The following is a 27,003-nucleotide window of genomic DNA, read 5'->3' as shown; positions in this document are numbered from 1 at the left end:
AGTAAATTTTCACTTGAAATAAGTAGAAAAATCTGCCAGTGGAACAAGATTTATCTTCTTATTACAAGCAAAAAAAATCTTGTTCCACTGGCAGATTTTTCTACTTATTTCAAGTGAAAATCTACTTGAAACAGCTGGAAATTTTAGTTTTTTCCAGTGATGAGTCTTGTTTTAAGTGTAATGAGATTTTTTTTACTAAAATGAGACATTTTAACTAGAAATAAGACAAATATTCTTGTTAAGATTGTGAGTTTTTGCAGTGATCCATGTTACTTATCCTGTGAAGGACAGAGTCATATTGATAAGTTCAGAAAAGTGTTTTTTATTGTTGTGTTTTGATGTATTTGATGTAAGCCCAGTGGATATTTAAAGCTTACAGAAGGCTGCATTTAACTGCTGCTATGTCATTCCTGCAGTATTTCTGCAGCTGTTTTGGTCACTGCTATTATTTGTAATATATTATATTATTTGTAATCAGCACAAATTATCTGTCCCCATATGATCAAATCCACCATCCCCCCTGATCTTCTTTTACAACTCCAGTACTGGTCTGAGTCACAACCTGGTTGTACAGCAGAGTGGTGCAGCGGAAGCTGCTGGGCCCAAAACCCGGAGGCATATGTATATTAAAAACATTGAAAGTAAGTCAGGCTACTAAACAAAAATTGACAACTAACTTATAAGAAAAATGTATTTTGACTTTCCTGGGTTTGGAGAGACACCACCAACGCACGAGAGGACCTAACGTTACAGAGCCGTGGATTTGGTGATCGGAAGGTAGAATTCAGCGTCCAGTAGATAAAAGCCACAACTCAGCCAATCTTAGAGCTGTTAGGAGTTTGATGTTACACATTTCAAACTTCAGTTAATCTCCTCTTATATCTTTGGGATAAAATAAATCAATAAAGAAAAAGAACCTTATAGATTTCAGATTATATACATGATAGATTCATTTCTAGATCTATATTTCTATATGAACCCTTTTTATGCATAACCTCATTATGGTTTTCACGCATAATGTAGCTCGATGGACACACTTAAGATACTTGTTTGCATTGGTCTTATGACATAATAAAGCATCATTTACAAAGCAAGATATCATTTACAAAGCACAAAAAAACAACAACAAAATGTTTTTATGACATCCATAGTTCAACCTTGGTGGTGAAGTGGAGAAATGACATGTAGCCTGATAAGACAAGAACATCACATTGAAGGTTGTATGGGTGTGTTTTCTGATTGTCATTTTATTCTGCATGTAAAGCATCATGTGTTGCAATTCTTAAATGTATGATACGGTGCTATATAAATAAATAAAGTTTAAGTTTAAGTTTCATGTCTGGTTCCTCTCCTTTTAGTCAGTTTTATGACTTTAATACTTCTCTGTTATTCCCTTGTGCCACAAGGTGGGAAACTCCTCCAACTCTTCTTGTATTTCTTTACGTGGTGTGTCTGACAGTCAGTTACTCCCTGAGTGTGACTTCACCTAAAAAGGTCTCTACTTGGTTACGGAGACTGTGCATGTAACTCAAGATGTTACAAACCAGCCCTGGATCACTATGAACATCCAGCTTACCACAGTAACATCTGAACAATCATAAAGAACTCTACGTACTGTATGAGACCCTGCAGAGATCATGACCTAGAAAGAGACAATTCATCAAAGAAATTAAATATATAAAAGGTATTAAAATGTCCAAAGGTGTCAAATTCATTTGACAGTAGAAACAACAGGCATGGTAAGTAAAAAAAATCAGCTTCTGAGGTTCAATCAGTAATGATTGAATGAGCAAAAGTTGCTGTATTGAAATTAGGATCTGAAGATAACAACTCAGTATTGCATTGAGCAGTTTTTAACATTGCCAGCTTAGGTGGAACTCAAATCCACAATCCCTGGCTTAAGAGGCCAGTGCCTTATCCATTAGGCCACTAGGGAGGTGGAGAGGCTGGAGAGCTCCCACTGATCCAAATGCTGCTCCTCCACATACTGTATGTACATTTTTTTTTTTTACTGAATGAACCTGAAAGCAGAATAGTGTCCAAATAAATGCTCAGGAAGAGAATTATCAAGCTGGTGTTGTTGACTGGTAAAAGCTGTACTTTTCAAAGATGCTCTCATGGGTACCAGGCAAAAACCACAGCCAACTCCAAAAGTCAGAAATACGATTATGCAGGAATCTTCAACATCCTCGAGTGACTGTATGGACAGAAGCACGATCCTCCACTTCTCCCAGGAGTCCATCGTGTATCTGGCTGCAAACTTTTCATGTCATGGTCGAGAAAATGTGGTCAATTGCATTCAATTACTCTGCTATAGTTAAACAGAGAGAGTAATACACACTAGCAGAACTGGGATTGAGATATGTCACATCTTTCTGTCACCCCAAGACAGTTAGGTTTAGAGGCTCTGCTGGGATTTGAACCCAGGATCTCCTGTTTACAAGACAGGTGCTTTGACCAACTAAGCCACAGCGCCTTCGTGAACGCTTCCAAACTTGTCAAAAAAACTAAAAACTAATTGACACAAGCAGTTCATTATACCATGAAGCAGCTTCATTCCACCTCACTGTACGATGTCCAGAGCACTAACTTGTCCAACTTCTGTGTAGAGAGCAGAATGGATCAGCAGTCCATCAACTTAACCTCTCAGTTACCTCGTCTCCATGGTGCGTTTCCTTACCAGAAACAACCGCAGCCTCAAATATTAACATAACCTGCTGTGAGACCAGTTGGACACAGGTGCTGCCATGCCAGTGCTAGAATGTATTTTTTTTTCTTTCGCCTGTTGTGGAATTTTATAAATTGCACAAAGTAAAGTACAGATCCTTAACAAACTACAAAATCGGTGTGCTTGAGATTACCAAAAGTTTATTTTATTTCAGTGCAGCACGCAAATCTCCGTCAACTTGTCTCCATGGTGATTTCTCCTATCATGAACAACTGGGGCCTCACATACTAACAGTTCTGTCACCGGTCCTGCATCATTTTTATGGACAGGATTTCTAGGAGCAGCCAGGGGCTGGAGGGGATCCGGTTTGGGAACCTCAGGATTTCATCTCTGCTTTTTGCGGATGATGTTGTCCTGTTGGCTTCATCGGACCGGGACCTCCAGCATGTGCTGGGGCGGTTTGAGGCCGAGTGCAACGCAGCAGGGATGAGAATCAGCACCTCCAAGACCGAGGCCATGGTTCTCCACCGGGGAAGGGTGGCGTGCCTTCTCCGGGTGGGTGGAGAAGTCCTGCCTCAGGTGGAGGAGTTCAAGTATCTCGGGATCTTGTTCACGAGTGAGGGAACGATGGAGTGGGAGATTGACAGACGGATCGGTGCAGCGTCCGCAGTTATGCGGTCGATGTACCGGACCGTCGTGGTGAAGAGGGAGCTGAGTCGAAAGGAGAAGCTCTCGATTTACCGGTCAATCTACGCTCCTACCCTCACCTATGGTCATGAACTTTGGGTAGTGACCGAAAGGACGAGATCGCGGATACAAGCGGCCGAGATGAGTTTCCTCCGCAGGGTGTCTGGACGCTCCCTTAGAGATGAGTTTCCTCCCTTAGAGATGAGTTTCCTCCGCAGGGTGGCTGGACGCTCCCTTAGAGATGAGTTTCCTCCACAGGGTGGCTGGACGCTCCCTTAGAGATAGGGTGAGGAGTTCGGTCACCCGGGAGGAGCTCGGAGTCGAGCCACTGCTCCTTCACATTGAGAGGAGTCAGCTGAGGTGGTTTGGGCTTCTGTATCGGATCCTCCGGGACGCCTCTCTAGGTGTTCCAGGCATGTCCCTCCTTCCTAGGGAGGTGTTCCAGGCATGTCCCTCCTCCCTAGGGAGGTGTTCCAGGCATGTCCCACTGGGAGGAGACCCCGGGGAAGACCCAGGACACGCTGGAGAGACTATGTCTCTCGGCCTGGGAACGCCTCGGACTCCCCTGGAAGAGCTGGAGGAAATCCTGGATGAAAAGCTGGAGGAAGAGCTGGAGCTCAAAGCTAATTAGCAGACAGTGCTAATTTAGATGTAAAATTGTAATCTTTATACACAATTTTATTTGAATTCCTTTCTTAGTTTCTTTCTAGTTTCTTTCTTCTTTATTTTTTATTCTTAGCTCAAAGCTAATTAGCAGGGTCCGGATCCAGGGTTTTGGGGCTTTTATTGTGAAACAGGAAGGAAGAATAAAGGACATGAAGAACCAAGATGGAGTTGATTTACCTGAAGAACCTGATCCAGGTGTGTTTGCCATCTTCCTCCTCTTCCTCCTCCTCCTCTTCCTCCTCTTCTTCCTCCTCCTCCTCATCTTCTTCCTCCTCCTCCACCTCCTCTTCCTCCTCTTCCTCTTCGTCTTCTTCCTCCTCTTTTTCCTCTTCCTCTTCCTCCTCTTCCTCCTCCTCCTACTCCTCCTGATGCTCTTCCTCCTCTTCCTCCTCCTCCTTTTCCTCCTCCTCTTCTTCCTTTTCCTCCTCTTCTTTCTTTTCCTCCTCCTCCTCCTCCTCCTCCTCCTCCTCCTCTTCCTCCTCCATCTCCTCCTTTTCCTCCTCTTCCTCCTCTTCCTCCTCTTCCTCCCTCTCACCTTAATCTTCCTCCTCTTCCTCCTCTTCCCCCTCTTACTCCACCTCCTCTTCCTCCTTCTCTTCTTCCTCCTCCTCTTCCTCCTCTTCCTCCTTCTCTTCTTCCTCCTCCTCCTCTTCTTCCTCCCCCTCCTCTTCCTCGGTGCTGCGGTGGCGGAGGGTTCTCTTGCCCCTTTCACAATAAAAGTATCAGATAAAAAGATCTGAACTGGAACAAGACCTTTAGCATGATACATTTAAAATCACATACACTTTAGCATGCTTGTAGTTATATGATATAGTTTAGCATTGTAAAGCTAACTTAAGATGACATGCTTCATGATTTTAAAACCAACCGCTTTATCATGCTAACGCTAACACTACATGGCCTGTATTAGCCATATTAGCTACCGGTGGGATTTTGCTGGAAACTAAAATCCGTTCTGTGACTTTTAGTTTTTAAATTTTATTGTTCGGAGAAGTAAATATGTGGATCTGAAACATGCTAACGTGCTAACAGGTGAGTGTGGGGACGTGGTTCACGTACCAGATAGTACAGGTAGGTCAAGTGTAGTACAGGTGCAGTACAGGTGTAGTACAGGTGTAGTATAGGTGTAACACAGGTACCTGCAGAGATGGCGACTGAATATCTGATCTTCCAGCCTGCAGGAGTTGGAGACGCTGGAACTTCTCTGGACGGAGAAGGAGGAAAAGAAAGTGTGAAAGAGTAAATAATAGTATTAATAATAGTATTATTATCATTATTATTATTATTATTAATATTATTTTTTATTTTATTATTATTAATAATAATAATAATAATAATAATAATAATAATAATAATAATAATAATAATAATAATAACTAAAGTTGTCTCCACCTGGAATTAAAGTTGTTATTATTATTATTATTATTATTATTATTATTATTATTATTATTATTATTATTATTATTATTATTATTAATAATACAATAAAAAAATAATATTAATAATAATAATAATAATAATAATAACTAAAGTTGTCTCCACCTGGAATTAAAGTTATTATTATTATTATTATTATTATTATTATTATTATTATTATTATTATTATTATTATTATTATTAATGAAGGAGCAGAAGGAACCACAGATTCCTACTCTGTTGCCAATGGTTTCCTGCAGCTTGTCGGTGATGATGTCGGTCGCGCTGCCGTCCAGGCTGCGGGCCGACCTGTCATAGCCGTAGCCGCACCTGTCATAGCCATAGCCGCACCTGTCGTAGCCGTACCCATAGCCGCGGCTAAGCAGCAGCAGCTGCGTCTCTGCGCGGTCGGCTCGGTCCAGCAGCGTCTCGATGAACACCTGGAACCATCAGGTAGAAACATGAAAACCTGGAACCATCAGGTAGAAACATGAACACCTGGAACCATCAGGTAGAAACATGAACACCTGGAACCATCAGGTAGAAACATGAACACGGTATTTGTATATATTTTATCAATTAGAACAGACCTGGAGTCTGGATTTGGCCTCAGCTTCTCTCTCCGCCGTCGCCCTCAGAAAACTCTCCATGTCGTCCATCTGCCTGGAAAACACACACCTGTCAGACCATCGGTCCCACCAGGAACCATCGATCCCACAAGGAACCATCGGTCCCATCAGGAACCATTGGTCCCATCAGGAACCATCGGTCCAAAATAGCCAAGTCAATTTTGCAATTAATTTTATTATTGACTGTTAATGGAGTTTTCTCAATCCTATATATATATATATATATATATATATATATATATTTATTTATTTATTCTTATTTTTTTAAACTCTCACTAATTATTTTGGTTAAAATTGCCTTTATTTCTTTTGAAGTTGGAGGACCCCCTGCAGTACCTCCGCGGCCCCCTAGGCATGTCCCAACGGGGGGAGACCCCGGGGAAGACCCAGGACACGCTGGAGAGACTATGTCTCTCGGCTGGCCTGGGAACGCCTCGGACTCCCCCCGGAAGAGCTGGAGGAAGTGTCTGGGGTGAGGGAAGTCTGGGCATCCCTGCTGAGGCTGCTGCCCCCGCGACCCGGGAACGGATAAAGCGGGAGAAGATGTATGTATGTGTATGTATGTGTTGTTTGGTGTTTTTGACCATGTTACAATTAGAACAAAGCCAAAAGAAACATTTATTATTATTTGATGATTATCCTCGCAAAATTCCACATCCACAAATCCAAATTCTTACGCAAAAAACCCTCTTTTTTACTTTTAATTGTGAATTAAAACAGTATCTGGAGTTTTCTACTAATTTAAAAGCAATCAAAACCATAAATGTATGTAAATGTTATGGCTTTCATCCCCCCTGGCTGGTTATAATGTGTTTTGCTTTTTGTTTTGTTTTTTATTTGAGTTATACTCTTTATATGTTATAATTCAACGTGCATAATGTAAAGTTTTGTTATCATTGTACTGTTTGCAAGTGTTAAATAAAAAAAATAAAAAAATAAAAAAAACGAGAGTTTCCTGGTTCAGCGTCGGCCGGTACGTGTCATACCGGCCGCCGTCACTTAGGGGCGCAGTGTAAACTCGGTTTAACCCGAGCGGACAAAGACAAGGAGAGAACTGCTGGAAACTACTGAGTAAAGGAAAACTAGGACACCAACTACATTGTTCAAGCAAAAATAATCAGTGTTTTAGTGGAATTGTGTGTCTGGATTGAACCGGTTTGAGCTGGACTCTGTATCGACCTCATGAAGCAGAAGTGTTGCAGCTCCGTTTCAGTCTCTGGTTTAGTTTATCCCCCAAACTACTGGAGACTCCTGCATCAGTCATTAAACAAATACATACGGGTTTATTTCATTTTATCTGGAAAAACAAATGTCATTATCTCAACAAAAACATCCTGAGTAACTCCTACAACCAAGGAGGATTAAATGTTCCTTTTTTTTAAACTTCAAATGTGATGCATTATCTGAACCAATTAAAATAAAATCTAAGTAAAATTCGATTATGACACTTGATTCCAAATGTAGTTTTTCAACAAATTGTAGTATTTTCTTTAGCGGTTAATAAACCATCCAGTTATTAAATGTTCATAAACAGACATAGCCTAATTGTGCTGGCGTCTGATTTATAAACATCATCATTTCATCTGGAATAACCAAATTGTGTTATTATATTAGTAATATTTATATGATTACTTTATAATTATTCTCCTTTATGTCTTCAATGTCTGTAACATATTGGACATAAAAGTGACATTTATTTGCCAAACAAAATAGGTCCAGTTTTCCTACAAATATCCATCCAGAAGTGCAGCTTGCTGAGCCCGAACAGAGAACCAGATGTTGTGGAGAAAAACACACGGAGGACAGAGATGAAACAAAGATGTGAGTGAAACAGTGGAATTAAAGAAGGCACTCATCATCATCATCATCATCATGGAGACACTGAGGAACAAGAACCAGAGTCCAAGTCCAGGATCCAACAGAGACAGTTTCTCTGACCAGAGACTCTGGAGACTAAACTGGACACAGAGACACTGAGGAATCATACCAGTAGAATCCAAATCCAGCATAGAGGTTCAGAGAAGCTGGTGTTGAAGGTGTGGAGGTGGATCAGTCTGTCAGAGACAGAGACTTCATAGAAGGACAGAGTTCCAGCAGGAACGTCCACGTAAACTGCTGCTCTGTTAGAGGCTGGACATGGAGATGAGGAGGTGATGGATGTTCCTCTGTTATTGTGCCAGACACCGTACGGACCACCTAGAAAACAGTTCAGACTCCAGGAATGATCGTTTCTTCCAAACCAACAGTCACCAGAGCTCCTCTCCTGCTGATTCTTCTGTAACTCACTGATACAGAAACTAGTCCGCTCCACTGGACCTCCCAGTAACAGCAACCCGTCAGAACTTCTCTACACAGCAGCTGATCCCAGAAATCAAACCTGTCTGGATGATCAGGATATGACTGAACCTCCTTCATCACAAACATCATCTTCCTGTTGTCATCAGACAGTTTGATGTTGTTGTTGACTGTGTTTGTGTCGACGGTGAGTTGACAGGAATCTGATGGAGAACAAACAAGCAGCTGCAGTTATTATTGATCAGTTATTGATCACTGATGGACTCATGAAGGAGTGAAGATGGTTGAATAAAAACACACTTACACTTCCTCAGACCTGGTGTCAGCCATCGTTGTCCAGCAGGCTCCACCCTGGAAGGAGGAGGAGGGTCAGACCAGCTCAGTCTCTCTCAGAGGAAGCACAGATGTCCCAGCTTTTTCTCCACATTTCAACTTCTTTCTCGAAATTTCAACTTTTTTCTCAAAATTTCAACTTTTTTCTCAAAGTTGTACTTCAACAATAATTTTGACATTTCAACTTTTTTCTCGAAATTTAGACTTTTTTCTCAAAATTGTACTTCAACATTAATTTTGATATTTCAACATTTTTCTCTACATTTTGACTTTTTTTTCGAAGTGCATAATGAAATAATTATTTTTATTTTTCTCCTGCCTGGCCCTGATACTCTTCTGTATTCTGGTGATGTGACGATAGCGATAATTAATTAAGTTAACGTAGCTCTAATTAATGACACTAACGTTATGTTACCTTGCTAACATAACGTTAGCCCTGTGGAGGGCTAGGTTTCTATTAATTATGATGACTGTCGATGCGACTAACGCATTTAGGGCCCGATTTACTAAGATCCTAAATAAAGAGTACTAAATTGCGTGTGCACTGAAAAAGTTTGCGCGTGCTGTTGTTGTGTGGTTTGCGGGTGATCAACTAAGATTGCGTGCGCAATTGATAACAGGTGCAAACAGCAGTATTTAAATGAGGTGTTGCGTGTCTTACGGTTTGCGAGCGCAAACTCTGCGCCATGGAGAGTGGATGGAATGCACAGTCACAAGTCACAAGCGCAAAATGAAATTGAACGAGTTGGAGTTAGAGATATTAGTGGAAGAGGCAAATAAACACAACCATGAACTACAGCAAAGAAATTTAAACATTACCAAAAGAAACGCAATATCGGAGAAAACCTGCGATATCAATCAATCAATCAATCAATCATCTTTATTATCGACCGTAGTCAGCAGGGAAAGAGGGTAAAGGAAAACATACAATACAACAAACACAAAACATACATGATAATATAAATACACATCAAGCTAACAAATAAAAACCCAATTAAAATAAATAAAAGCAATAAAAACTATAAAAGACTTGCGTACCAATGTTTCCACATGTGCGATTGGTAGCGAACCGAGCTGTAGCGAGGGTTGGTCAGTGCTATTAAAATACCATTCTGTGGACACCTTCAAAAAGGGGCTTAAAACTTTCCTGTTCAGGAAGGCTTTCCCTGGTCTTTCTTAGATGTTTTTTACTATTTTTATGCTTTTTTTACTTCTCGTCTTTTATGTGCCCTGACTTTCCCTTGTTTATGTAATGCACTTTGAGATTACACATGAAAAGTGCTATACAAATAAAATTTATTATTATTATTATTATTATTAGCATGTAAGCGACCCTTGAACTTATACATGTGCATTCTCAGCAAGGCTTGAAAGGAGGGTAAGCGCAGGTCCTTAAAAAGCTCACTAGCGCTGCCACCCCTAGGAACTTTCATCAGGATCCTGAGTGCATCATTGTAGGCCACCTGGAGCTTTCGCATACTCCCTTTAGTGTATTTCACCCATAAGGGGCTATACAGGGGTGCAGTATGCTCTAAACAGATTGACCTTAACCTCAGAAGAGCAGTGGTGAAACCTCCTGACAAGCATGTTGGCTTGAGCATACAGCATCCGCCGTTGCCTGCACATGTCAGCATCATCTACCAGCTCATCATTAATGATGTGGCCCAAGTATTTAGTACAGTTACATACAGAAATAATTTGACCTGACAAATAAAAGAGGGGAAAGTTTAGTTGCTTGTCCTCCTTAGTCCTGCATATCAACACAACGCTCTTCTTGGCATTGTATTTTACATCAAATTCAACCCCATAATCAGAGCAAATATTAAGCAGTTGTTGGAACCCTGCACTACTGGGAGAAACAATGGCCAGATCATCAGCATACATAAAATGGTTGATCAAGTTAAAACCTATCATGCAGCCGGTTCTACATTCTCCCAACTGTAGCGAGAGGTCATCCATATACACATTAAACAGGGCAGGGGAGAGAAGCCCTCCCTGTTGAACACCATTACCCACACTAAAGGGGGAGGATAGTGTATTTCCCCATTTGACCTGTATGCTCTGTTTGGCGTACCAGTAAGCCAGGATGCGAACAATGCAACCAGGGACACCCCTCTGTTTGAGTTTGGCAAATAGCTTGTAGTGGTTGACTCTGTCAAATGCTTTAGAAGCATCAATAAACCCTATCAGCATAGAGGAGCCTCGCCTTCTGTATGTTTCCACCACCTCTTTTAAGGCATATATACAGATGTCTGTGCTGTGCTTAGCCTTAAACCCAAACTGATTGTCAGTGGTGTATATAAAATCACTTAGCCTATCTAATAACATTCTTTCTAGCACCTTTGACAGTATGCTAGCTAGGGCAATAGGTCTATAATTGTCCATACTCCCTACCTTACCAGCCTTGTCCTTGATGACAGGCACCAACATCACTGTCAGCATGGAATCAGGCAGTATACCGTGGGTCATTAGACCGGTAAAGCATATGGAAAGCAATGCTGCTAATCTGGGGCTAGCTAACTTGAGATGCTCAGCTGTGATATTGTCCAAGCCACCTGCCTTATTATCAGCTAACTGTCTTATAGCTTGAACACTTTCAATAGGACTGAAGTGCACCCCTTCTTCATGTAGCTCATTAACATAGTATGGCTCACTTTTAACACAGTTAAACAGGTCAGCATAGTGCTTCCTCCATAGTTCAGTTATATTAGCAGTACCGGAAACACCTTCGATGTTGCATGGAAGTGTAGCTTTGTTACTATTACCAGTTTTAACTTCCCTCCAAAAACCTGCATTATTTTGGCCTAGCAGTGACCCTGCCATAGTGTCAGCTCTGATAGATTGCTCATGCTTGCGGATGAAGCACACAGCGTGTTTATACCTGGCATTAGTTAGTTTTTTAAACTCTAAGTCGGGGCCCTGTCTAGGTTTCCCTGCAATAAGCCAGGCTCTATGTGCTGCCTTAGCTTCAGCATGGTGATCTGCAACATATGCGTTCCAACCTGGCTTATTCCTTGTCTTTCTATGGTTAGTGATAAGCGGCTTACTAGCCTGAGATAAAGCACATACAATATTATCATAAATAGAACTCAAGTCATTACAGTGTGAGGTATTACTACAATTAACATTAGCACATAAAATGGCTTCCATGGGTAACTGAACCTGACTTAAAAGGAGCCCTGATCTCCCACCGTAATTAAAAACATCCTCATCAGATAATTTTGACCAGTATACCCTGGCCTCATATTCACCATGGCTCTCATTGGTTATCTCTGGGAGCCTGCCAATGTCTAGAGCCATCTCAATAGGAAAATGGTCAGTTGTAGTAACATCATGCAATATTTTCATGGAAACAAGCGTTGCATGAGCATCTGAAGTACAAATCACATGATCAAGCCAGCTCCCTGAATGGTGAGCTTCACTATAATAGGTAAAACTGTCTGCAGGCAGAAGCTCTTGGCTGGACAGGACAAGATTATTATCTTCACAGAAGTTCAGCAGATGTTTAGCAAAAGGAGCTTTTTTATCAGATATATCTGCATTCAGATCCCCTAAAACATATATACAAGTGCAGCTGTTGTCTGATATAAAAGAACTGATAAAAGCAAGTCTCTCCACATACTCGTCATCATTGTGACTTGCATCATAGGGAGTATAAATGTTCAGAATAATAAACTCTCTACTATTCAGCTTTAGATGCACAGCAATACACCAGTCTACATCCAGACGCAAAACACTGATTACAGGGTCAAGACGTTTGTGCCACAGGATGGCCAAACCCCCTGAGATTCTCCCTTTAACCATACATTGAGAAAGATCCGTTGTTGATTCCCCAGCTCCGTGAAAATCATCATGAATAGAGTTCAGACCTCCCAACACTTGCTTTGAGAGGAAAGTCTCCTGTAAGCATACAATTTCACAGTTTTGTAACAGGGTATCCACTTCTAATCTCCGAGCTCTGTCACCCACACTACTACCAAGGCGCAACCCACGACAATTGTAAGAGGCGACCCGCATGTTGCATTTTTAGTGAATGTCCGAAGCCAGGGCTTCCTTTTCTGTGCGCAGCACCTCATCCCTCTCAACAGGAGCACTGCTATTCATGGTCCTGGGCCCACGGGGCTCAAAGTAGCGTCGCACAGCAACCCCGGGGGGCCAGATTGCAGGACTGTACATGTCCGCTACTTCATTACAGTCAGCAGTGACATGAAACGAGCCAAAACGGCTGCCAGGCACGTCTATCTTTCTACATGTCACTGTAATATTGTCCATTTTCCCAGCCACATAGTCACGTAGATTTTCAGCAACTACATTAGGGGAGAGTTTGGTGACAAATACACTCACCCTCTTGGTTGTGATCACAGAAATGTTTGGGCACGCAGTACCAGTACCCACAATCTCCACAGCTTTAATCTTCTGCTCCCGTTTTCCCCGAGTTAACACTGGGGTGCGTCGAGGAAGTCGCTTCGCCGGTGTAGGCTTTTTACTGCCTTTAGCGACGACCAAAGACCACGGAACGGGAGAGCGGGGCTGGGAGCTCATTGAAGCCTCTGCAACGGGGGGAGGTAATGCCGCCGTCGGTCGAGCGGAGCCGATCCGACTCTGTACCTCACTTTTCCGAGAAGCACCAGGGGGATCCGTAACTCCACCAGCAGCAGCCCCTGAGCCCGAATCCATGGTGCGGCGCTCCTCCATCGCTGTCACTCGGAGATTCACAGCAGATGTAGCTTCCACCAGGTTCTTATTCACGTCCAGCTGAGCGTGAATCGTCTTCCTTAGACCCGATACTTCATTTCCCAGTTGCTCTATTCTACTGAGCAGGGCCGAGGCGTCCAGACAGCCAAATCCGACAGGTGGAAGCAGGTGCAGGAATTGTGAGGTAAACATAGGCATGTTTTCCCCAAACTCGTTGAAAAGGCTCAGGCATGCCTTTATGTTATTGGAGTCCTTTTCCCGACCAGTGTGGTTGATATTACGCATCTTGGTCGTCGGGCAAATGTCAAACAGAAAGCCCTTGGATTTCACAATCCAATCCGAGGAGAAATTTGTTTTAGCCAGCAAAACAATTTCTTCCTGGTCAACAGTCTTCAATTTGTCAGAGATGAAGTGCAAAAATTCATCAACTACAATGATCTTGCTCCCGCATTGACTTTTAAAAACTTCAGGTTTAGGCCGAGGGCAAACGGCTCCACCTGCACCACCACTTGCAGCCATCTTAGAATCAAAATGGCCGATCAAGGAGAGCTAGATAGAATAAATGCAGTTGGTAACACAAAAAACGGAAAAACGTCTGGTTTTTCATATTTCAATTTTAGGCACAGATCAAAAATACGAAATAAAAAAACGGGCCACTGGACTAAATTTGATTTTAATATTGAATTGGTCGGGTTTACGTAACCCGGCTGTGCTCGGCATGATCTGAGGAGAAAAAGACAATCAGACGCAGAGCTGGAGAGCGCTTTGATTCATCTATTTATGAGTTAAGTTTTTATTCAGATGTCCACAGTATATTGCAAATATTATATATTATATAGCAAACACTGACAGTAAATGTGTGACAGACGGGACCATCATATGGACGAAAGAAGAGAAGTGTTCAGAACAGCGCACAGAGCGCACACTAAAGGCTGATTTATGGTTCCGCGTCACACCAACGCAGAACCGACAGCGTAGGGTACGCGGCGACGCACACCGCACCGCGACCCTACGCCGTCGATTTAACGCAGAACCATAATTCAGGCGAAGCTGCAGTCTGTCTGCGCTGATCCTGACACAGCGGGTCGGAGCGGATTTGGTCATGATGTTTAACCTGTGTTTTGTGATTAATAAGCACGGGTTTTAATTAAATGTAATTTACGAAGGATGATTTCACATTCAATAAGATAATACAAATCTTGGCACAAAGGCTTGGCCTGCTTGTGGGCGAGTGGAGGGGGGCACGTTAAAAGGTTGCAAGATATGGCAAAGAACTAAAGAAAAAGTGGCCTTTAATAAAACTTGTGCAACCATTTTTAAAATAGCATGCAGCAGAATAAAGACTCTCTCTCTGCGTATTCTTTGATTTTGGATGTCGCCTCCTTGCCACAATAACAGCAGCAGCAGATTAGCACCTTCCTTTCGAATGTATTAAATACAGACGAAATCACAATACGCGCAATAACTTTCAGGCTTGGTAAATCTCATTGCGTGTGGTAAATTAACCTATTTGCATTTTTCCCTCCCAGTATTTAGCGCTCTCTGGCGGTTACGCCCCATATTGATTATTCATCAGGGCAAAAGTACTAAATGAATAGCGTGCACTATTCTGCGGATTTCAGAGGCGCAGTCGTCTTTGCACGCCGTTAGTAGATCAGCTCGCACATTGGTTTGCGGGTGCTGTCAAGTTTGCACAGGTTTTTACGCACGCAAACCTTTAGTAAATCAGGCCCTAAGGGTTTAAATATAGATATCACAGCATTGCAGCAGTCAAAAGCATTTCAGCCTTTTTGGTTGGAACATAATATTTAGGAAATATAGGGATAACGTTACAAAAATCCTGTCAGAATACTAGTGTAAAACAGTGTGTCTGTTTAAAACAATGAGCTGATGTCTTTTTTCTTCTGGTAAATTTTTGTTGTCCAAGTTTCTTGCTGGGTAAATTCCATGCCTGAGTTGGCTGTGAGCAGCTGCTGTCCTATAGAGTGATGTCTGGTTCAGCTCCCAAGTGAAGTCTAATTTCCACATTCACTTTTAAAATGTATTATGTTGACAATGAACAAAAATAATATGTCTTTTTAAATCATTTATGACTTTACAAAATATTACAATTGTAGCTGTTTGGGGCTCCAATAGATAGATAGATCTTTATTGTCATTCTAACTATGTTCAACAAAATTAACAGTGCTCTCCAGGCAGCGCATCATATATAGTAGTAGTAGGAGTGGTGGAGGTGTTCCAGTGTGGAGAGAGGGCAGCCAGTACTAGAGTACTACAGTGGGAGTGGTGGAGGTGTTCCAGTGTGGAGAGAGGGCAACCAGTACTAGAGTACTACAGTACTACAACGGGAGTGGTGGAGGTGTTCCAGTGTGGAGAGAGGGCAGCCAGTACTACAGTACTACAGTACTAGAGTACTACAGTACTACATTACTACAGTACTAGAGTACTACAGTACTACAACAGGAGTGGTGTAGGTGTTCCAGTGTGGAGAGAGGGCAGCCAGTACTACAGTACTAGAGCACTACAACAGGAGTGGTGGAGGTGTTCCAGTGTGGAGAGAGGGCAGCCAGTACTAGAGTACTACAGTACTACAACGGGAGTGGTGGAGGTGTTCCAGTGTGGAGAGAGGGCAGCCAGTACTACAGTACTTCTGGGCGGTGGTGATGACCCTCTGGGTTTACATACAACCAGAGCCCGCCTCCTCTGCTCTTACCAGAGTCAGCTGTGCGGTCATGGCGCTGTATCGTGTAACCCGCTAGCTCGATAGGCGGGTCCGGGATGGATGGTTGAAGCCAGATCTCTGTGATGAGAAGAATGCATGCATCCTTAGCACAGTTCTTTGCCTTGATCTGTAGCCTCAGTTCATCCATCTTACTGGCGAGGGATCTGGCGATAGAGAGGAAAAGGCTGGGAAGCGGTGGTTTGAATGGCTTCCTCCGTAGCCTTACTAGCGCTCTGGCTCTGCAGCCCCGCTTCTGCTTCCTCCCCGCCGGGATGATAATCCACGGAGAGCCGGGGCTCCTCGCTACTTCCACCGGGATCTTGGGTGAGCTGAGAAACTCACGCGTTACTTTCCCTTCTGAAAATAATCCGATCCTCAGGATATCAGGTGATATTCGCTCGGCAAAATGTGCACAAAACAAAACGCATGTACACAAAACAATATCCAAAAAACACTCGGACTGGTGAACGACTGAGCTGCTGCAACTGTGTGCGCCGCCATCTTCCACGCCATCTTCCAGATTTAAGATAGTTCTTAAGACCGTGATTTAGTAAATATTAATCAGCATCTCAGATTTACTGACAACGTTTTAGATTTAATTTCTCAACCAGTCTCTCATTTTCTCTTCAAGATAACTTTCATTAGCCAGTCACATCTGTCCAAATCTCCACTGCAGGTCTGCAAGCTAGTTTTATTGACCTTAAACAAATGTAACTTTAAATTAACTCAAAATTGATCGTTTAACATGAAAAAAGTTGTTTCTACTCCTTTAGTTGTATGCCTACATGGTCTGCATTTATATATCACTTGTTTTATCTAATCCCACCTGGAATTCAGTCAGAGTTTATGTTAGGCTCGAGGGAAGGAGGGCGGACCCAAAAGCAGGACAACACGAGCAAGGTTCAGGTGTAATAAAGTTTATTTAACAAAAGGCGCTCCACAGGAGGGAAGGAATGCAAACACAAAATCACAGACCAAAAAAACACGGCTGGAAAGTCCAACTAAAAGCGCAGACCGGAGGGAAGCTCACGGCTGGAGGATCCAAACAAAAGGCGCAGACCGGAGGGAAACTCACGGCTGGAGGATCCAAACAAAAGGCGCAGACCGGAGGGAAACTCACGGCTGGAAAAAGTAATACCAAGGACGGAAACTCACGGCTGGAAAAAGTAATCCCAAGGACCCAGGAAGGGAAGGCCCACGAACAGGAGACCATGGAAGACCAGGAAAACAGGCAGCATACAGGGCTCTGAGCTGGAGAGAATAATCCGACACCACAGCTTGTGGGAGGCAAGCTTAAGAGCAGACTGGGTGACGAGGCTGAGTGGTGAGGTGAGGTGTGGGGACGAAGACAGGGATCCGCTGCGGTGCTCTGGCCAAGCCTGACCAGACTTTGGCGCCATCTGGTGGAGGAAGGGTGTGCCAAACCCTAACAGTTTAACCACAAAACATTTAAAAAACTGAGTAAGCACCATGCTGTCAAATGACTGACAAATTCATTAACTTTGCTTTGATCTTAAGTCAGTCAACGCTTCAATTAAACGATATTTGTCAGAATTAATGATGATGCCATTTTGATTTTTTAGTTCTTTCAAGCAACCAGTGTCTTGTTTTCCGGGCAGATGTTGTAGCCATCATCAAATATTCACCCATATTAACATGTTCCTGTTTAGAGTCACAGGAATCTGCTGGAGCAAATATTAGCTCTCTTCAGGCTGAAAGTAGAAATGCTGTTAAAAAGATCCATATGAGAACCTTTAGCCCAAAATAACACAGTTTATATACTTCAAATCAACTGAGAATCCTATTAAAATGATGGTAATCAATAATACAGGTGAATACAGCAGAAAATATAACTGATTCATCATTATTACTCGCTTTAATCCTGTTCAGAGTTTCTGGGTCTGCAGGATCAGATCCAGCAACCAGGCAAGAGGAGGAGCATCAAGCCAGACAATGATCCAGTAAATAACATAAAATAAATATTTCATCAGTGGAGTTAAAACAATCAAGTATTTTAATAACTGACTTTGTCAGAAAAAATTGAAAGTTGAAAACTTTGGGACAACCATCAATTAATTAATCAAGGAATTCAACCCAGTTGATGATAATCAATGCAGTCCTCACCATCCCTGTTCCCATATTCTGTTTGTTGAGAACAGCTCTCCTGGCTTTGTTGAACTTTATTGAACTTGGTTCATGGGTTGATTTTAAACACTAAGCTCCTCTTGTAACTGCAGCAGTTTAAGGGCACTAGGGAATTATTTTCATAAATATTTTCTGTATCTCCACAGAGATCGACCTGCAGAGCCTGTTGAAGGATCTGGGATTGACTCCGTACTACAGAGAGAAACTAACACTCAGCAATATCCTGGAGATTGATAAGAAGACCATCACTGATGTTGCTGTCAAGAGTAAATCAGATCTCCCATGGTATTTTCTAAAGAAACTGATGATGGTTAATATGACAGCTAGAAATATGAAATGTGCATCAGTTTGTGAGTTGAACTGTGATGATTCATCAGGGAAGTTAAATTTGCGTGATCTACTTGACAGTCCAAACACAGGTGACACACTAAACCCTCTCGACATAATCACTGCTCTCTTTCTGTGTTCAGATGCTTTTGTACAACAAGAAATGGCACTAAAAATGTCGATGTGTCAGTTCTCTGTGCCTCTGCTGCTTCCCAGCTGTGATACAGAACAGTGTACGCTCATGCTGTGGGCCATGAGAGACATTGTCAAGAAGTACAGACTTCCAACTCTTTCACAATCCAAGGGTTTCATTGAAGAGAGAATAGTTGATTCTCAAGTTCCAATGATATCTTGTGTGAGACTGGGTATCTGCACCTTGTCAAAGTCAGAGATCCTCAATAAGCTTCTCAGCAATTCTCAGCAGTACCACGACACCTTTGTTCACCAAAACATGGAGGGTTGTGACAGTCCAAAAAGAATATCCAACGGACTGACAGAAATCACCTGGTATCTTCCTGGTGGGAACAAAGACATCGATCTTTTCAATAAACCAGTGGCTGTTGCTAATCTTCACGGGGACATTGCTTCATTTGAAACACAATACTCCTTTCTGTGTCAGACATCTGCAGCAGTCTTCGTGTTCTTTGACCATTTGGGCTCTGAGTGCAAAATTCTTGCTAACCAGAACCAGAAAGCTCAGATCTTCTTGGTGGGAAACAGTGAGAGCAAGAACTTCAGCTTAGAAACACTAGAAAACGTAGCAACTGCATTGGATTTGACTAAAAACAACATTATTATTAAGACAAAACAGAAAAATGATGCAGATTTTATCAAATGTTTGAGGAAAAAAGTGAGTGATGTAGTTGAGAAACCACAGATGAAGATACCAATAGCAAATATGGCTGACATTGCTCATGAACTGGGAATCCTGGTTGATGAAGACTCTCCAGAGTGTCAGGCTGGAAAGGAAAACGCAGATGCCATCACTGAAAAAATTCATGATCTCCTTCAGTATAAAGAACAACAACTTCCTTTGCAAGGACAAATATGGAAGGATCTGACTCACTTAGAAAAAGAGCAATATCGCCTTCAAAAAGTTGGATCTTTGAACATAGAAACGTACAAAAGCGACCTTGAGCAGCAGATGGAGGAACTGCGGAAAAAGCAGAACTCTTATGCATTGTCCCCAGCAATGACATGCTTCATCAAGGCAATATCCAGACCAGGAATAGAAAGATGTTATTTCCTGAAATGGATGCGAATGAACCTTGATAACGTCTCTCGTTTAAAACTTTCTGCACTAAGAGAGCTGTACAAAGAAAAGTGCAAAGATTCTGCAAACAAAGAGGAGGTGAAAGAAATTGTCAGACAACTTTCCAACAGCTCTCTGGGGACTGAACATTTCTTCCGTGAAATGGGTCTGATCTATGAAGCTTCCCTCTCACTTCCAGAAACAGACCCATCACGTCAACAATTTCAACATCTGCGCAAACTCTGTGCACAGTTGCTGCTTGATGGATTTCCTCTTGAACTTGTTGATGGAGATGCATCCAACATACCTCTGATATGGGTGAGTGACGTTCTCACTCAGCTGAATCACTTGGTGTCTCCAAAGAACAAAATACGGGTAGTTACAGTTCTTGGAGTTCAGAGCACTGGAAAGTCCACTCTCCTGAACACCATGTTTGGAGTGCAGTTTGCAGTCAGCAGTGGTCGATGTACTCGCGGTGCCTTCATGCTGCTCATCAGACTCAATGAAGACATCAAAAGAGAACTTGGCTGTGACTTCATGGTGATCATTGACACCGAGGGCTTAAAGTCACCAGAACTGGGTCAGCTGGACAACAGCTATGAGCATGACAATGAGCTTGCAACGTTTGTGGTGGGACTGAGTGATATCACCATTATCAATATTGCAATGGAGAATTCAACTGAAATGAATGACATTCTGCAAATATTGGTTCATGCTTTCCTCCGGATGAAGGAGGTGGGAAAAAAACCAATATGTCAGTTTGTTCATCAAAACGTTTCTGATGTTTCTGCTCATGAGAAGAACCTACGAGACAGGAAACTGCTCCTGGAGGAGTTAAATGAGATGACCCAAGCAGCAGCCAAAATGGAAAAGGGAGAGGAGAACAAAAGCTTCACTGATGTGATGGAGTACAGTCCAGACACGGGGAACTGCTACGTTCCTGGACTCTGGAATGGAAACCCACCAATGGCACCAGTCAATGTGGGATACAGCGAGACTTTATACGAGCTCAAGAAGAACATCATCCAACAGCTGGGAGAGTGTGTATCATCTGCTCATGATGTACTGGAGTTTAAAGAGTGGATGACCAGTCTGTGGAATGCTGTGAAGCACGAAAACTTCATCTTCAGCTTCAGAAAAAGCCTTGGAGCTGACGCATACATGAAGCTCTGCACAGAGTTCAACAGATGGGAGTGGGAATTCAAGAAAGCAATCTACAGCTGGATTAGCCACGGAAAAACAAAGATTTCCAACTTTGGTACAGTTGCTGCAAAGTCTCAAATATCTGATATGGAAGAATTCCTTACTCAGTTAAAACATGAAGCAACCACAGAGCTGTCTAAATGGGAGAAGAAGCTCCTTGACAATCTTCAGGAACACTTCAAGCAGAGAGATGGACATGTCTATCTGGTTGAAGGATACAAAGAGGAATTTAAGAACAGTGCAAAAAACATTCGTCGAGAATTGGAAAATTCTGTCGTAATTCAGCTCACAGCAGCAGCTGATATCAAATGGGGAATGAAAGAAGTTGACAAAATAAAGGAGAACCACACAAAAGAAATAGAAAAAGCAGTGAGTGGATTAATTGCTGACTGTCGCGCAAAAGATGTGCAAATGACAGAGGCAGAGTTAAACAAAGAGTTTGATAAGATGTGGAGAAAAACACTGAGTGAGATGTCTTTCTCTGGACTAAAACCCACAGATGTCTTCACAGATGTGAGCCACTATCTGAGAGAAAATGTTAAAAAGAAAGGGAGTCATGCTTGTGAACTGCTGAGTATAAAACCTCTCAAAAAGTGTGGGTTGGAGCCTTTCATATACAAACCTGAAAGATCATTAAAAGACATAACACACACATTCAGGCGTTTGTTTAATCTTCAAGATCTTGTAAAAGCCAAACAAAACGTGGCTGACAACATCAAAGCTGCTTGCCAAGACTCTGTAACAGAAAAAAAGGAAAGAAAAACCAACTACCGCAATACTTACATCCAGGAGATCCTTCGCATCATTGATGAAATGCTGAACAATGCTGATGTTGACACAGACATGGAGTTTGAAGTTCCTCTAAAGCAGCACATCTGTGCAGATGCAGCCAGAAACTTTCAGAGAATGCATGAAGACTTCATACAAGCAAATGACCCCAAGTTCCTTCTGGATAAAAACAAGATAAAGTTCTGTGCTGATTTCAAAGATGTTTTCCACAAACGAGACCAGTGCCAGAAGAAGGCTGAAGAGTTCACAGAACAATGTCTGAAACCTGCTGTTGAAGACTTTGTCTACCGTTCTCTGGGTACCAATATCACCGAAGAAATGATGAGAAGTAAAGCGTTCAGCACACGAACCTCCTTCCAGGGTTCAGTTCTGCTGGATTTGCTGTCAAAGGAAGACTTCAACAGCTATCTGAGCTGCATTAGCAATTATGAGGATTATGTAAAGACATGGATACTTGAACAAATAAAGGAGCACTTCTCAGGTGTGTCTAAAACATCTGGGTATGAGGAAGAACATATCAAATATAGTATCAAAAATATAAAGGACGCCATGGAAAAGGCCAAATCAGAGAAGAGTGCTGACCTGAAGACATTTGTTGAACGCATCTGCAAAGAACTCAGTGATAAATTGGTCATTTCCCAGGATGCTCTTGGTGCCTTCATGATCCTGAACAACGCTGACCAGGAGCAGTTTGCGGATTGGTTAACTGCGTCTGTGGAGAAGATGGAAGAAACTCTTAAGAGGAAGTTTAAAGACACAAGCTTTGAGAGAAAACTAGAACACATCCCTGTGAATCCTCAGACTGAGCTTTTCAGAGTGGTTGGTTGTGGGAAACAGTGTCCGTTCTGTAAAGTTCCCTGTGAAGCAGGAGGAGGCGAACATAAAGATCACCATGCTTCCCTGCATCGACCAAGAGGTCTGGTTAGACGCAAATGGCAAAGTTCAGAAAAACTTTCAACTGACATTTGCACATCTCTTGTGATCAGTGACAACAGCTTTCGCGGCAGCGCCACCAAAAATGAATGGCATCCTTACAAGTCTTACAGGGAAATCTTCCCAGACTGGCACATTCCTCCTGATCAGAGTCTTGAGGCATCAGACTTCTGGAAATATGTGATGAACAAGTACAACAAGAAGTTTGCTGAAGCATATAAGGCAAAGCCAGCTGACATCCCTGAAACTTGGGGGAACATTACAAAAGAACAGGCAGAAACAAGCCTAAAAAAATCATTTAACGTCAGCTGAGACTGATTATATTCAACCTCACTCTCTTTGATGGTGAAGGTGAACCTTCCACTCTGTCGTGTCTTTTTAATGTTCTTAAAGTTTCTTTATTAACAACTTCAAGTTTGGTCACACGTATAGATAGGAAATCAAAAAGGTTTAGAAATACTGATATGAGACAACTGATTTACTTTTTTGTTCAACTATTTCTCATCATTAAATTATTTATTACATTCTAAAGATTTTCTTTAGTTTTAAAAGTTGAATGACAAGTTTTATTTTTACTTTTTTGTTAAAAACATTGTCATGTGATTGAGTTTATTCTTCTTTTTGATCACTTTTGGAGCAGCAGAGGTTTTAAAAGTAAACATGATATTTACTCAGTTACATCTGAAATCACTGAAATGAAATGAAATGTTTGTTTTAATACAAATCTCACATTATAAAATAAGTCGAATGCTTTTCTGATTTCTCATTCCAGAATGTAAAGCATTACGATCATGACTGTACTTACTTTTTGGCATAATTGCATATGCTTTCTTTTTATCTTTTTTTCTTTTTTTTGGCTTTCAAAGTACAGCAACTACTTTGCTGAAGTACATCATTATAAAGTGGACTTTACAGTATTTTTGAGAAATATCAAAGAAAATGTTCAAGAGTAAACAATGATGACTGTAAAAAGCCTTCATCACTTGTGTTTAAAATCTTTTCACTGGTGAATATTTTACTCTTATTTGATTTTTCATAATGTTAAAGAAAATCCCTGACTGATCTCTAAATGTCTGTTAAATATTGTCAATATATGTAGATACTTAATCATCAGAAGTAAATAACTAGTTAGTGTTTCATCTTTACTTGTGTGTAACATGACTAATAAAGGTTTATGCTTTCAGTCTAACTTGTGTTTGTGCCGTCATTAAAAATAAATCATGTGTCTCATATTTGAACATATAATCTCAGTTTCTCACTTTCATGCATCTCTCAGAATTATTCCACATCCGTGACGCCTCACAGCTCAACGTATTGAAGAGTTGCAGGATTTAAAGAGTATTAAATCCTCATTTCAGCAGTTCTGAGCCCTGACCTGTGACCTGCGTGTCACCTCCTTCTCCACTACTTCATGTTACCATCTTTAATCACACATTACATAACGTTGAGCGTCAAACTTAACAACACACTTCAAGATCACTTAGACCCGTTAGTTAAGCTTTGTTCATCTGAGACCTGGGGTCCGTTTCACAAAGCAGGTTCAACAAACTCTGAGTCTGTTAACCCTGAAATGAGGGAAACTCTGAGTTTTCCGTTTCACAAAGGGAGGTAACTCAAACCAGAGAAAGAGGAGTAACTCTAGCCTATTTCACAAAGAGAGGTAACTTAAGCTCTCGGTCAGTTACCGTAGTAACAGACTCTCTGAATCTAACCTGGTCGGGACCAGGTTTATATCAATAAACCCTGAGTTTCTCTCTGTCTCCTCCCTCAGTGGCGTCAATTCAGCCAATGGGCCTTTACAATACACATCCGTTTTCTGCACCACGGACCGTAAGCGGCAGAGTTAGAGAGCAGAAAAGGCTTATCTAACAAACGCAATTTAACTCGGTCACTTTATTCACTATGTCAGTGCAACAATATCACAGGGACATCCCAGTTTAACTTCAAACAGTTAAAGTCCAAATGCAAAAAGGAGAGGGAGAGTAAAAAAAAGTCAAATATTTCCCTTAAACAGATGTATAAGAGGATTTATATCTTACTTTGAGATGAACTTGCATAATTAATCCATCAGTGGCTAACAGCCTCGTTAATATCTTCTGGACCCATCACTTGTCTTCTTTCTTTTTTTTTATTGCGTGGTTGTCTGCTTCCTTTTCATTTTTGTAAGTTAGTAACACTGCAGAGTGCCCTAAAAACGAGATTGATTGCGACCACTGTCGTCAGGGACGCTGGGACATTTCAAGATATGAGGGGGGTATACAAGTGTTGGGATAGATAATACCTACTGAAATCCATCATGTTGTTCTGATATGCATTTGTAGTTATTTTATATGTATTAAGTAATAGAACAAATCAATACAAATAGACACAGAGTAATTCCATAAATGTATTTAAAAAAAAAAACATTTACATTTTCCCCTGAAGCCGAGGTGTGGCGGCTGCCGTACCGACGGCCCTGATCTAAATGACAATAACATTTCATTTTTTTTTTCCAAAATATGCTCTCATACTCGCCATATTCACGTATTAACACTTCTAACTCCAGTGGCGTGAAGTATGTGGATCTTCAGATGCAAACTGATGTTTCCTCAAAGGGACTTTGTAAATTGAAATGATAAATAAAGTTAAAAAGAAAAAAAAGAAAATGTACGTCGCTCTTTTGTGTCGCCGGTTGCCATGGTGAATCCTTGTATCAGCGATCTACTGATGCTGGCTTTTTATTTCCCTCACGCTCGCGCTTAACTCCCGGTGAAACTACTTAGAGTTGAGTAAATTACCTCAAATCCGCTGTTCTGGAACCGAAAACTCAGAGTTTCCGATCTCAGAGTAGATCAACTAAGAGTTCAGGATTAGACTCAGAGTTTGTTGAACCTGCTTTGTGAAACGGACCCCTGACCTGTTCTGACCTGCTTTGTTCATCTGAGACCTGGGGTCCGTTTCACTCTTAGTTGATCTAATCTGAGATCGGAAACTCAGAGTTTCCGTTTCCAGAACAGCGGTTTAGAGTTAATTTACTCAACTCTAAGTAGTTTCACCTGGAGTTGAGCGCATGCACCACAACTATAAACGCAATCTTAGTTGATCACCCGCAAACCACACAACAACAGCACGCGCAAACTTTTTCAGTGCACACGCAATTTAGTACTCTTTATTTAGGATCTTAGTAAATCGGGCCCTAAATGCATTAGTCGCATCGACAGTCATCATAATTAATAGAAACCTAGCCCTCCACAGGGCTAACGTTATGTTAGCAAGGTAACATAACGTTAGTGTCATTAATTAGAGCTACGTTAACTTAATTAATTATCGCTATCGTCACATCACCAGAATACAGAAGAGTATCAGGGCCAGGTGTTACGGCTCGCTCCTCTTCACCTTCACATCCACCCCTCCCCCCTCACTGATTGCTCCATGGCTCAGCTCAGCACACCTGATGTCCCTCACCAATCTTCACACCAGCCTGCCAATCTACAATCAACCACTGCCAGTATAAAGACCCAGTCTGCACTTCATTCCTCGCCAGAGCTTCACCTGTCTACACGTATGGTAAAGTACTACAGGCCAGCCTACAGTTTAGCTCTCTAAAGTTATAGCAGAACTATTTAGCCTCACAGCTATTGCTAGCTGTTAGCTTCATGCAGTTGCAGCCTTTGTTTTTCTCCTGCTGTGGTTTTTTCACCACTGACCCCGTTCTTCTCTTCTCCTCAGTTCTCTGGATTTCTACACTGAGCTGTGGTCACCTGCGGAGCCCACACCCCACTCCAACTTCCTCATCACTGCTTTTGGCCTCTTAAATAAATACGCCCACGGGCTTCACCAAACTTACGTCTCCTCGTTGCTGTGCGCTTGGGTCACACTCACTAGCCATAACAGTAAGCTCTGGCCAAAGTGACCCAGCCAGCATGACGGATAGGACTCCGCCCTGGACCCCGCTTCAGGCCCAGGAGGCTAAATTGGCTCAACACTCTCGTCTGCTATCCGAGGCCTCTACGGTCATTGCAAACATGAAGACTGATCTCCAAGCGGTTTCAAGTGCTCAGCAGGCCCAGGCCTCTTCCCAGCAGACCCAGGTCAGCCGTCTCGCCACCTCAGTCCAGGCCCTCACTGACCAGGTCGCCGCTCTCATAGCACAGACCGCTCCGTCCTCAGCTCCTCCGATTCCAGCGCCCAGGCCCAACTTAGTCCCTGAGCCAGACACGCCTCCCCCACGGGAGCCCCATCTTGTTGCTCCGGCTCTCTACGA

The 27,003-nt window shown here is 42.1% G+C and overlaps 1 protein-coding gene and 1 non-coding gene across 2 annotated transcripts in view; one reads left to right on the top strand and one right to left on the bottom strand.

Moving 5' to 3' along the window:
• LOC133420886 (interferon-induced very large GTPase 1-like) overlaps positions 1-23,167 on the top strand; it is a 67,886-nt gene extending 44,719 nt beyond the window's left edge. The window contains exon 3 of the mRNA XM_061710767.1: positions 18,403-23,167. Within this exon, the coding sequence (XP_061566751.1) occupies positions 18,403-23,072 (4,670 nt within the window). The 3' untranslated portion in view covers positions 23,073-23,167. The remainder of the gene's footprint in view (positions 1-18,402) is intronic.
• trnat-ugu (transfer RNA threonine (anticodon UGU)) lies at positions 2,403-2,476 on the bottom strand. Its single transcript has one exon. It is a non-coding gene; the product is annotated as a tRNA-Thr (tRNA).
• Positions 23,168-27,003: the final 3,836 nt, after the last annotated feature.

The sequence above is a fragment of the Cololabis saira genome, chromosome 20 (genome assembly GCF_033807715.1).
Source record: "Cololabis saira isolate AMF1-May2022 chromosome 20, fColSai1.1, whole genome shotgun sequence".
Lineage (NCBI taxonomy): Eukaryota > Metazoa > Chordata > Actinopteri > Beloniformes > Belonidae > Cololabis > Cololabis saira.
This window is presented reverse-complemented; position numbering and strand designations above follow the sequence as displayed.